The 12105-nt window shown below is 42.0% G+C and overlaps 1 protein-coding gene across 1 annotated transcript in view; it reads right to left on the reverse strand.

The window, feature by feature from the left end:
• Positions 1-12105, reverse strand: part of SH3RF3 (SH3 domain containing ring finger 3) — a 92683-nt gene that overhangs the window by 57452 nt on the left and 23126 nt on the right. The window contains exon 4 of the mRNA XM_041418028.1: positions 5166-5534. Within this exon, the coding sequence (XP_041273962.1) occupies positions 5166-5534 (369 nt within the window). The remainder of the gene's footprint in view (positions 1-5165; positions 5535-12105) is intronic.

The raw sequence follows: 12105 nt of genomic DNA on the forward strand, positions 1-12105 counted from the left end.
CCAAAGCTGAAAAATACCTGAATTTTACTTATTTTCTCAGAGCTTGTTGTGCACTTGAAAATTCAAGGTTCATTTTTAGTCTCTGGATTTTAGGTATAATCTGTATGCCTCTCATGGTCAGCACATTTAGGTTATCAGCCAAGGCTCAACCAGAGTTCTGCTATTACATTTTCTCAGCTAAAATTCAGCACTTCTAAATAACTGATAAGGACACACTTCCAAATGATTTATATAGCAAGACACTTCAAGGAACATTTTTCATTTCAAATACTGTCAATCTTTGGGATTGGGAGTGTGCAAGATATTGTTCTCAGCTTTTCCTGAACATGTGTCCTCCGGTTAGGAGCTTGAACTAATACTTGCAGATACAAATTGACTTCTTGTGCATGGTGATGAGTTGTTCAAAACACACACAGAAGTTCCTTCTGTGGGGAGGGTCCTTTCTTCCTCACTCAGCTGTTACCCTGGTGTTCACAAAGCCATGCTTCATTATTCATGAGACACTTTTCTGTCAAAATCCAGGGGGTTTGGAGCAGTACTGACCCATGACCTTTTCAACTAGCAGGGACGAATAATTCATAAGGGGTGAAAATGGAAGCAAGACAAGCCATCTGAGGCCTAGGCATGATTACTTTCCAGGGGGACCTTCCCCACTCCCCAAGGAGTCTCAGTTACGAACCACTCCTCTGCACCCGTAACCTAATTCAGCTTCAGCTCCATCACAGGCCTGCAGCACTACTTACATCTTCAATAAAAATCCATTTTGCCAGTATGATAGGACATTCTGCATGATGGAAAGACACTATTACCTTTCAGATGGAGACCTTACATTTAATGAGTGATGCTCAGCATGCAACAAAAATCATACAAGCAAATTTAGTTGCAGGCAAAATTATGATTCCAGCATTGCCCCTTTTAAATGAAATACTTCATATCCTGGCTGTTGTGGAATTCCAGTCACTATTTTATCCAGCTGAGGTGACTTCAAGTTGATTCTTCTACCTTTCAAGCATGCCAAAGTTTGTAGTCAGTGAAGATGTTTTTAAGACCATCATTCATTTCAAAATACATCTTGCCTTTTGGAAAACAGCGGAGTTGGTTCTGCTTAAAGAACAATGAACACATTATGGACGGCCAGCAGTCTTCGATTATTAAATTAATGATATGCAGACCTGCTTTCAAAACGTGATTTCATAGTCTGGTCTGCATGTCAGTGCACAATATGTAGAAATCTGTGCCTTCCTAGAGGCTTATAATAGTCTAACGACTCATAAAACCAAAAAAACCGTGTCAGCTCAGTGTGGAAGTCTGGTTTCAATTCACAAGAATTGACAAAAGCCACAAGAATAAAGCACCACGCATGAAATAACTTCTAAGGGGTGGAATATATGCTACATTTACTGAAACGTGTAAAATTTGCGCCTAAATTTTAAGTTCCTGCAGTAACTTAGGCAGTAAGCCCTAGATGTCTGTGTTTCTTCTCATGTCAGCAGAGAGAGAGCAGGTGCTCCAGATGTAGGCGCCTCAGGTCTGCAGGGAAAACTGATGCTTGTTTAGAGGAGACTGCTTTGCTGGGCACCAGCCACTTGCCTTGAGGTAGGGGACTGGATGTCATTCAAGAACTCCTGTAATTGAATTCTGCTTGTTCAAAGGACAGGCTATAAGAAAACTGTGTCGAACTTTTTCAAAATGTAGAATCCCCCTGCAAGCTAAACACCAATCCTGATATGTTTCAGAGAAACTCATACCTACTGAAACGAATAAAGTTCATTTATTTCTTTTTATGAAGAGATCTATTAAATAAGCAATGAAAAAGTGCCTGGAAATTTCAAGCGTGGGATATAATGACACAATAAACCAAATTTACATTCTAGTTAAAAAATAGCATAAATTTGCTAGATACTGAAACTGTAAATTTGTTGTTTCCCTTATAAGAAATAAGCTTTGGCTGAATTTGCTGTTGCAAACCAGTAAGGGCCTGAGGTGGTTAGAGAGACAATCACTCAAGGGCTGTGACAATGACATGCAGGACAGAGAGGTTCCTCTTCAAGTGGGGAAAGAAAAGGTGAGACATTTTCCTGCAGCAGAGCTCACTGGTGAGTTCAGCAGCTACATGCACAGCCTTCCTACAAGGTGCCCATGCTCTCAGCAACGCCCCTGAGCACTTCTGAAGCAGCAGTAGAATCAGTTTGCAGATTTGTCAAGATGTCAAACGCTGAACAAGACATACAGGGCATTTACCTCAGAAATGCCAAATGCATTTTAGAGCAAAAAAATCTGAAGACAAGATTCTCACTGCCCTGAATGCCTTGATGTAAGAGCTCAGGGGGCCCATTGTTTATGCTACTCTGGCTGGCATTCAGCCATGTGAAGAAAAGAAAACTGCTGAACTGATATTCTGTCTAAGGCTGAAGCATCATTAATTGCTTCAGAGCCATGTCAGGTCTTAACAGATGGCAGAGAAGAGACTGAATTTCTGACATTTTTAATTGAAATGTTACCCCTATTATTATGGGATTAATAGTTATATAAAAATAGCTGCACAATTTTAATGGACATTTGATAAGAACTAAATTCTGTATTTTTTGTAGACTTAACTAAGAAGCCTTAAAAACAGGTGAATGCATGTTTGTAGCTCTTGTGATTTCATTCCTAATCTTACAAGCATTTTTCTGAAGGTTGCTCCTACAGTCAAGAGAACGCAGTGAAAACTTCAGTCCCACTTTTTTTCCCCTATAGATCCACATTAATTGCAAAGCTTTCAAAGGAAAATGTTTAAATCCCTCAAATTAGAAAGCAGAATTTCCAAAAGCAGAGATATGTATTAAGACATGTAAATGCCACACTTGGGGTGGCAGGGTGCAATGACACTTTTGACAGAGAGAAGCCTCTTTTCACTAAGGTTGATCTGAGCCACCAAGACTCTTCTTCCCTGGCTGGATTTTGGCCAAGACAGTTTTGACCAGCAGTGATAGAGGCATGTGCTCAGCTGCCTTGTCTGCAAACTGGCTCTATGCCCTGAGGCAGAACCACTCCCAAAACCTGTTTCCACCATGGGCTTCATTACACTCCAGCTTAGACGAGCTTTTGCCCATGGCACCAGGTACATGTCTCCCCATCTGCTGCAAAGGACCCAACCAAGCTTCCTGTGGGCTGGATTTTGATGATCATTAATTGTCACCAGCAACATCAGGCCCTTCTTGTCTTCTACCACTTGTGTGCAAATGACAAAATTGTTTGAGAAATGAGTGGGGTCTTGCATACCAGTTGTTCTGTTAAAACAGGGGAGAATAATCAAGGCACTTTTTGTTTCATGGCATAACTGCTGTGGTTTACTAGCTCAGAATGACTCTTCAACATGACTCTAACAAAAAAGGGTGAGTGTTGTGTTTCTCTTGACTAGCACAGGACCAGAAAAGTCAGTATCCTGTCTCTGTAAAGTCCAAATGTGTCACTCTCAGTGCCAAAAACATGGGTGTCATTTACTTGACGAGTTTGAGACCCTCTCTCATGTGTAGTGCTTATGCTGCTTCACAGATGTCCCAGTACATCTTGACACCCTGCTGCTTTGTGTGGGGGCCATATCCTCACCTTCATCCTCCTGCTGGGGGCTGAAAGCGGGGGAAGACCTTACACCACAGAAACCCTTCCTGAAAAAGGCATGTGGAAGAAAATGGGTGCTATTACAGTTGGACTGAGGTTTCTCTCTGGCTCCTACATGTGGATGGGCAGCAGAGGGAGGGGAGCAGCTGAGGCAGAAGCAGAGAGTACTGCTCCAGTGTGGCAGTATCCTCTCAGTACAGTTTTTGCTGGACCTGCATCACACATGGTGTGCATTCAGGCACCCTGCCTCCCCCAGAGCCCTTGCAAACCTGTGCTGCAGGGGCCTGGGGCTCATATCGTGGGTCACACCAGGGCACAGCTACGAGGAGTGACTCCACGGTCTGGTGCACCACTCTGGCCTCATAGGAGGGACCCACCAGCACTACAGATGGACATAAGCAGGCATTTCTGCCCAAAGCAGCCCCTACAGTTTGCTGCTTGTCCCTTACCCAGCCTTCTACATGCATACCAGCATGGGCAGTGGCTGTAACATGGATTGCCTCCTGCTCTGGGCCACCACAGGGTTGGCAAGTGATCCATGTTTGTCCCTCTATGGGGACATGGATGTGAGGGGACAGAAGGCATGTCCAGGGAGAGGAACAGGGCAAGAATGGTTTTTTCCAGCAGAGACATAATGTGTGGGAAGACCCTGTCATGCTGAGGTTATCTTGGCACTATGAGACTATGAGACACAGCCTATGAGGAACTGGTCTAGAAACCACCTGTGGGTGCTCATCTGCACACACACCGTGTAGATGACTGGGCAGGAAGGACGAGGCAGAAGAGCTTTGGGACTGTAACTTTTCTCCCTTCTCTTCTACACCTTCAAACTGCAAATTGCCAGTTGAATTTCCTTATGCATAGAAACAGTGGGCAATTGCAAAGGGTTTCAGTGTACCCCTGGTGAGTTTGGCTTCTGTTTCTGCCAGGGCCCCAGAAGCAGCCTCTTGGAAGCTCCTTTTGGGACCTGTGGGGATGTCTGGGAGGATGCTCTTCTGCATCCTCTTTTGAGAGGAGGAAGGATGGAGAGTGCTGCACTCTCAGCATGTGTGATGGTTTAAAAACTCCTTGGGTTTTTCTGAACAGCAGCTACTTGCTGGGTACAACACTTGTCAAAGTGCAGTGCATTCGCTCGTCCTCCAGTGATCTGTGCAGAAATAATTATTCCAAAAATCTTTTTTTATCCCCAGTGTGTGAATTTCATACTGACACTGCTACCCTGCAGAGTAACAGATATATTCAGGGTAATGGGATCACTCAAAATTATTCCCTTCTACAACAGAAACTTCTGCAACAGTTGCATTGCTTCTAACAGATTGTAGGATTACATTTTGTTTTTTAAAGTGTTGCAGTATTGTGAATCCAAATTAGCCTTATCCTCTGGCTTCTCACGCCTGCCCAGTGATTAATGCAAGGATAGGAATGGCAGATGCCAAGTACTGTCACACCAGGATGGCAGCACCATGTGGCTGCTTCATGTGAGGGTGAGCCATTTTGGAAGAGGTGACCCAAGGGCATACCACCTGCTAAGGATGCCCAAACGCCCCTGCACCCCACCTTACCTGGGCTGGGGCACTGGAGGAGAGGTGGGTCAGGTCCCCGATCCTGGCAGCTGCCCGTGGGTCACTGGAGCTGATGAGGACAGGGGCACTGATCTCCATGGAGTGCCGGTTGCTGGCAGCTTGGGAGGATTTGTGTGTCATGCTGAGGGCGGTGAAGGAGTGGCGCTTCTTGGCGTTCTTCTTGCCTTCCACCTGCCTCTGGGCCGCTCCAGCAGCCCCCGCACCGGCCAGCGTGGAGCAGGGAGCCAGACCCACCGCTGCCGCCGCTGCCACCGCCACTGTCTCCGTCGCCAGCGGCATGTCACAGCCAGAGGCGGCAGCCGAGCACGTCTTGTCCATCTCCATGAGCTGCTTGGCAGATTCATTCAGCTGTGTGGGGAGGAAAAGGGAAAGATAAAAAGTTGTTGAGAGTGATAAGGTTCCCTCCACTGCAGAAAAGGAGGCTCAGTGAGACTTATCTCTCTCTACAACCACCTGAAAGGAGATTGTAGCATGGGGAGGATTGGCCTCTTCTCCCAGGTAACAACTGACAGGACAAGAGGAAATGGCCTCATGTTGTGCCAGGGGAGGTTTAGAATAGGATATTAGGAAAAAATTCTTCACTGAAAGGGTTGTCAAGCACTGGAAGAGGCTGCCCAGGAAAGTGGTGGAATCACTGTCCCTGGAGATATTTCAAAGACTTAATAGACATGGCACTTCAAGACCATGGTTTAGGGGTGGGCTTGGCAGTACTGAATTAACAGTTGGACTGGATGGCCTTAGAGGTCTTTTCCAACCTAAATGATTCTATGATTCTATGAATTTATTTGATTTATGAGGCCAGATGAATTATTTCCATCCACTTGTTAATGCCAGGCAGATCAAAAGAGGCAAAGTAAGCATCCAGAAGAGTTAAGCTAGAATCAGGCACCATAAATTGGTCAACATGAAGCTACAACATTTAACAACACAGCATTTCCCAAAACAGCTTGTCCTGGGCTGCTCAGTCAGAGCCTGGGGAAGGAGGCAGGAGCCTCCTCATCAATGTTTTGCTATTCTCAGTTCCATCACAGGCCTGTGCTTGATGTTTGCCACACATGCTTTTGATCCAAGGGTACAGCTTCCAAATCTTCCCAGTTTCATTTCCCTGCCTCCTACCTAACACAGGTTATCCAAATGCAGATGCAAAATGAATGCATTTTCCCTAGCTGTATCACCTAAACTTTGGAAGAGCTTGATGGCCATTGCAAGATTTGCTCAGGGTCCAGCTTGAAAACATGGTGTCACCAGTTATTTTGAAGGGTTTAACACTTGACCTACAGCCCCTGAACTCCACACTGGGAGGCTCAGGCCAGCTTTCAGCCCACTGCTCCTCATCCAATCCACACTCACAGATAACCTCGTGTCTATGCAGGCCAGAGGCATGCTGGGTGGCACAACCCTGTCACTGTAGTCTCTTACTTCCCATCCTTCATAACTCATCCAGGAAAGCTACACTGTACATGGCTGGAGAGATTTCAGGTGCACAGGGATGCTACCATCACTAATGATACATTAAGTGCGCTCTGAAGTCAGCAGTGCTTTCTGCACAGCACTCATTGCCAATACATCTTCCCTCAAGGGATGTTAACAGCTGATAGAAAATGCCACATTTTGCCAGCAGACCTTTATATTAAACTAGGATACACCGCAATATGTTTGCATTTAATGAATAGAAACAACATATGAGAAAGGGAGCCACAGCTTATGCACACGTGCTTTTGCATTCCCTGCTATTCTGAGACCCACATAAACCAGAGGTGTATGTAATACTATTCCGGACCAAAACGAGGCCAATTTTTTTTTTCTATAACTACTTTTATGAATTATGGCAACATTCAAGAAACAGTTGAGGACAAGGTCTTCCAAGGCTCTAAATAATAATAAAAAAAAGAATAATTTCTGCTCCAAGCCAAGCCAATTTTGAAACCTAACACAAGTGGAAATAAAAGAGAAAAAGAGAGGGAAGGGAAAGATAACGACAGAAACGTGCAGTTAAACAAACATGTAATTGCGTAGCTTTTATAACTCTCAACCATGCTGAAAATAAAAAAGTAGATGTTGCTAGCCTTAGGCCAGTCCTCCTGAGTTTGAAAGCACTTCTGACTCCAGGAGGACTCATTCAGTGTAACAGAACACTAACCTAGAAAGTAAACCTCAACTTGCAGGATCCTTCTTTCTGTGACAGCTTCCACTAAGTCAACCAAGAGCCTCCAATTAATGACGCTCCACTACTTTCAGAGCTGCTGGGAGTCCTGCAACCATTCAATTAGCAAGTCATTTTCCCAGCTGCACTGTCCAACTTGAGACTGCACTTACAGCAAGCATAGTGCACTGCACCTGCCAATTTTCGCTGATAACAGCTGATCCTATTTCAGATTCTTCAGAAATGTCCATTATTTCCCACTTCATCATGCTCTAAATTGGTACAACCTAATATTTGCCAGCAGGCTCCAAGTTGCAAGGAAACCAGATGGCTCCCCTCCCTTAAGTAGGTGTTACAGCTCTGCTTACCCCATTGATGAAGATAGTCTAGCTGAATTACTTGCAATATTAAGGAGAAAAGAATAAAGCTATCAAATATGTATGACTCTTCGACAGCAGAGGGTGAGGAAATTTTTGCTAATCAATAGCAAGAAGAAAAAGAATACATTTTAACTCTTTGAGATAGGAAAAAAATAGAGTTTAAAAAAAAGAATTTAGAACTTCTGATTTTACAGTGTGCTACATGTGGACAATGAAGTGCTCCTGCTCTTGATATCAAGTTCTGAATCTCTTGTAAGAATTAGATTATAAATCCCACTGTCTGGAATCCAATTTAACACTGAAGCTGTTCTTTTTAAAACAACAAAATCCCTTACTTTTTTGTTCAAAGTGGCAGCTAGATGAAATGTCAATAAGAAAGCAAGCATCTAAACATGAATTGATAAAAAATAACCCTGTATCGATATAAATGAAAGTAAATCTCTATATCAGTAGAAGATTGAAGACAGAAAGAAAACTCTTCCCCAAACAGTAAAGCTAATGAACTTTTGAGAATGTCAGAGGTTTCCTGAAATACTGGGAAAAAACTATTTTGGTCTGCCAAGATAAAAAATGCTTTATAGCCTTACAACTTTATTTTTGTAAAGAACTGTTTTTAAACAACTTTGCCCACAGAGGCTGGAAAGTACTTCCAAAATAGGCTATGAATACCAGAGAAAAGTCTGCTTACTACTTTATAAAAGCAAACAGTTCTTCCTCTTCAAAAAAAAATATTCTAGAAACCTTTTTTTTAACATAAACATGATTGCAAATTTCTTATTTTAAACTCTGAATATGTAAACAAGCATTGCTTTCTGGTGTCTGTCATCTGATCTTCAGGCAGATTTGCTTCCAGATGAGAAGCTTAATGGAAAGTTCTGACCCACAGTCAGTGTCAGGAATTTGACATTTCTGGAAGCCTGCAGCTCATGACAATCTCTAATACCAGAACTCAACTTTCTCACTCAGTTTTGAGATCTTCTCTAGAAAGATCCTATATTTGAATTTGTGGTGCTGCTAAGCCCAAAGTGACTTGAGACTTATGCCCTTGAGACTGCAGAGAGACTTATTTTACCCCAAATCCATTCTTTGCAAAGGGGATGTCCTAGAAAACTTGACATAGGATTTAGAAGGATAAGGCTTGGATCTGAGTGCCAAACCAGTCAAACATTCCCAGCAGCCCTGCAATCCTGTCTAGAAATGCAACATCTTGCAACAGCAAGCCTTATATTATCTGAGGGACTTTATCATGCAAGAGATGTGATGAGACGGTGCAGTAAAACTGTTCACAGTGTCTCAGTGACTACTGGCTGTGAGTCCTGCATGCTGAGATAAGGATACACCAGTCTCAGTTCATGGACCTACTGTGCCTATTTCTCAGGAAGACCTTCCCCGGCTGTAAGTAATCGTTCTGGAGACAGCTCCAGCTTATCTGGTTTTGAGAGTAAAGAAGGATGGGAGTGGAATACCTCTGTGCACAGAGGCTTGTTCACCTCCAAACAACCTTTTCTTACAATGGGAGCAGTAATCAAATGCTCTTCATTAAAAATTTAGTGGCCTTGATCAGGAAGCCATACTCTTCACCCTACCACAATGCAAGCTGTTATGACATTAGTGTCCAGGGAGAGAGCCCATGCGATATGAACTAAGGGAGAGACTTTTTCCTTCTTCTGGCTTTTAGATACTCTACTTGTGACTTTACCACATAGGTGACAAACATTAAGCTACATCATTCAGGACTTCTCCACTGCCACAATACTTTTTTATTACTCTCCACATAAATTTCATTTTTTTTCTGTAGAACGTGTTATGGTGAGTTTCTCTCAGTCTCTGTTGCACGTGCTTGCATACACAGATATACACACACTTCTAATACATGTGGGTTTAAAAGGGACCACCTGTAAATGCTTTCAACTTGTTTCTCTTTTAAGGATGAGTGGATACAGGAGAGAAACTGTCACCTACAGTGACGGTCCCATGTGGGACCAAATATGTCCTTTACATCCCAATATGACTCAATGAAGTACAGTTTCAACGGGCAACATTATGCACCTATTTACATACTGCAGATGGAATGAAGAGCAAGGAAAACCTACTTCTTGTCCAGTGTGGATGATAATTAACTCTAAGTTTAGTTCAAATAGCAAATTATTACTTTGGAATTTATTGTTGTTGTTGGAACAAGAGAGAAACATGGGAAATGTAGGTCAGATTTAAATAATTTATCCTTACTACATCTCCCTTGACAAATATGCCAGTGCATTTACTAATCCATGTTAGTGGCAAAATTATTCTATTCCAGTTTAGACTTCCAAGGGACACTTTGATACACTGTGGTCGCAACAGCAGCTCCTGGGTTGGCGTTTCCTTGATAGTGCTGTCTTCTGTAAGAAGGAGGACTATTCTGGTATTGAATACTCTTACTTTCTAGTCATTTAGGTCTGGCTAAGGGATTAATTTCTGGCTGACATCTGCCCTACCAAAGACAGGACCTCACCGTATGGCTTACAAATACACTTCAGTATGTACTTGACACTGTGCAGACCAAAATGGTACTAATGTGTGACTAAAATGTCATTCTTCTCTAAATAAGAAAAGATTGTTTAAATTCTCAGTTTTACACATGTGATTCAGTATTTTGATAAATTGGAGCAAATTTGGACCAGAAAGTACACTTTATTAAGACTTTCACTTGCTACAAAATATTTTTTCTTCTGTCTTGATGAAAACTATTAGCTAAACAATGGTGCTGTTCAAATACAGGTATAAGACTTAAACAGGTTTTAAAAGCAAAAAGTTACAAATCCCCTCAAATCTCTACATATCCAATACAAAAGAACAAATTGGAAAGAAAAAAATATCATGCTCAAGTTTTTAGAAAGGAACCACTGAGCAGAGCAGAAAACAAAATTAAAATTATTAATAAAACATCTTCACAACGTCCCCCTGAAAGACTGAAAATATTTTCACCTAGGGACTGCTGATTTTTATATTTTATGGCTCATAAATATTGAGAAGATCATGCACATCCCTATTTTATGCCTTGCGGAGACTTTGGCAACTTGCAGTCCCATATCTGATTTTGTGATTAAAATAAACAGTCTGAATTTATTACTGCATTTTCGCTTCAGAGTAGGCACTTTCAGGAAATGCTAAGTTCATAAAGTGCCCTCATTAAACCAGTATTATAATTTATGTTCTGAAGCACAGTGAGATTATTAAGTAACTAAGGGCAAAACGATACAAGATTCTTCTGTCTCTGCTGGGTTCCTGAGAGGACTGCATCTGTAAAAGCATTTTCAGACCCAAAAAGTAGTCTGTCAGAAAGCTAAACCAGCTTTTCCTTACTATTATCCTGGCAAATGCAGGATACAATCTTTCTTCTGCTGTAGCCAAGTAAAAAAACAGCCTTTGACTCAAATGGATATTAGGAAGAAGTACTTAAAGTACTTAATTTTCTTTGCCTAATACTTTACATGTTCTTTGGTAGGTTAGTACAGAGGACACACAGCAATTCCAAGAGCTTACTATTGGGATATTAGCAGACAAATTTGTGCCAAAAGCTCTTCGACCAAGTCATATTGAATGTATCTATAATTTTAATCTTTTATGTTTTGTTAATTCTGATTTAAAAGTGTTTAGAGAAAGCCTCCAAAGTTCTCTATGGACAGTTTAAATTCATTCAACAAAACCTACAAAATCCTACCTCAATTATTCATTGAGGCACCATCTTATGAAGAGTAATTAGTGAGGCACAGTTTAGGAGGAAATATTATAGACATACCAAAGCAGTACTTAATGGTTTTGTGTTAATCTCTAACAATTCACTATTGCCTTTTCTAATTTATTGCCAGAGAGAAACAAGCAAATTTGGAACAGATTTTCTGCAAGTGGTTTATCCATCATGGAAGATAGATTTCTGAAACCCACACTGTGATTGAGAGCAGAGTTATTCCATGCACCCAGCAAATATAAGAAGTGCAGTTACATGTGCTTGCTTGAACAGATTAAAATGAAATGATAGCTGCAGAAATACTTTCCTAGGACACATCTCAAACTTCAAGTCTTCTGTTCCTCCAGCCATAGGTTGAGGCATAGGTCTCATTTTCTTTTCCAAAAGCCTGCTAAATATTTTAGCATGTTCTCACGGAGTGAAGTCCCTAAAATCCTCCAGCAGATAGCCTTCCTAACCAGGGTCATCCACATACACAGCAATGTATAGTCCGGAAAAAGCAAGCCAATAATTTTTGTCTACAACATGGGTCTTTGAAAGGCAGCAGTACTTAGCAATCTATTTGCCTGTCCTACAAGATCTTTCTCATTTAGCAGCAATGTCACTTCTAACGCACTGAGGGGCTGAAGGAATGTGGCATATTAGAACAGCATGTGCTTGGACGAG

This window comes from Onychostruthus taczanowskii, unplaced genomic scaffold (assembly GCF_017590055.1).
Source record: "Onychostruthus taczanowskii isolate IOZ18803 unplaced genomic scaffold, ASM1759005v1 scaffold58, whole genome shotgun sequence".
NCBI lineage: Eukaryota > Metazoa > Chordata > Aves > Passeriformes > Passeridae > Onychostruthus > Onychostruthus taczanowskii.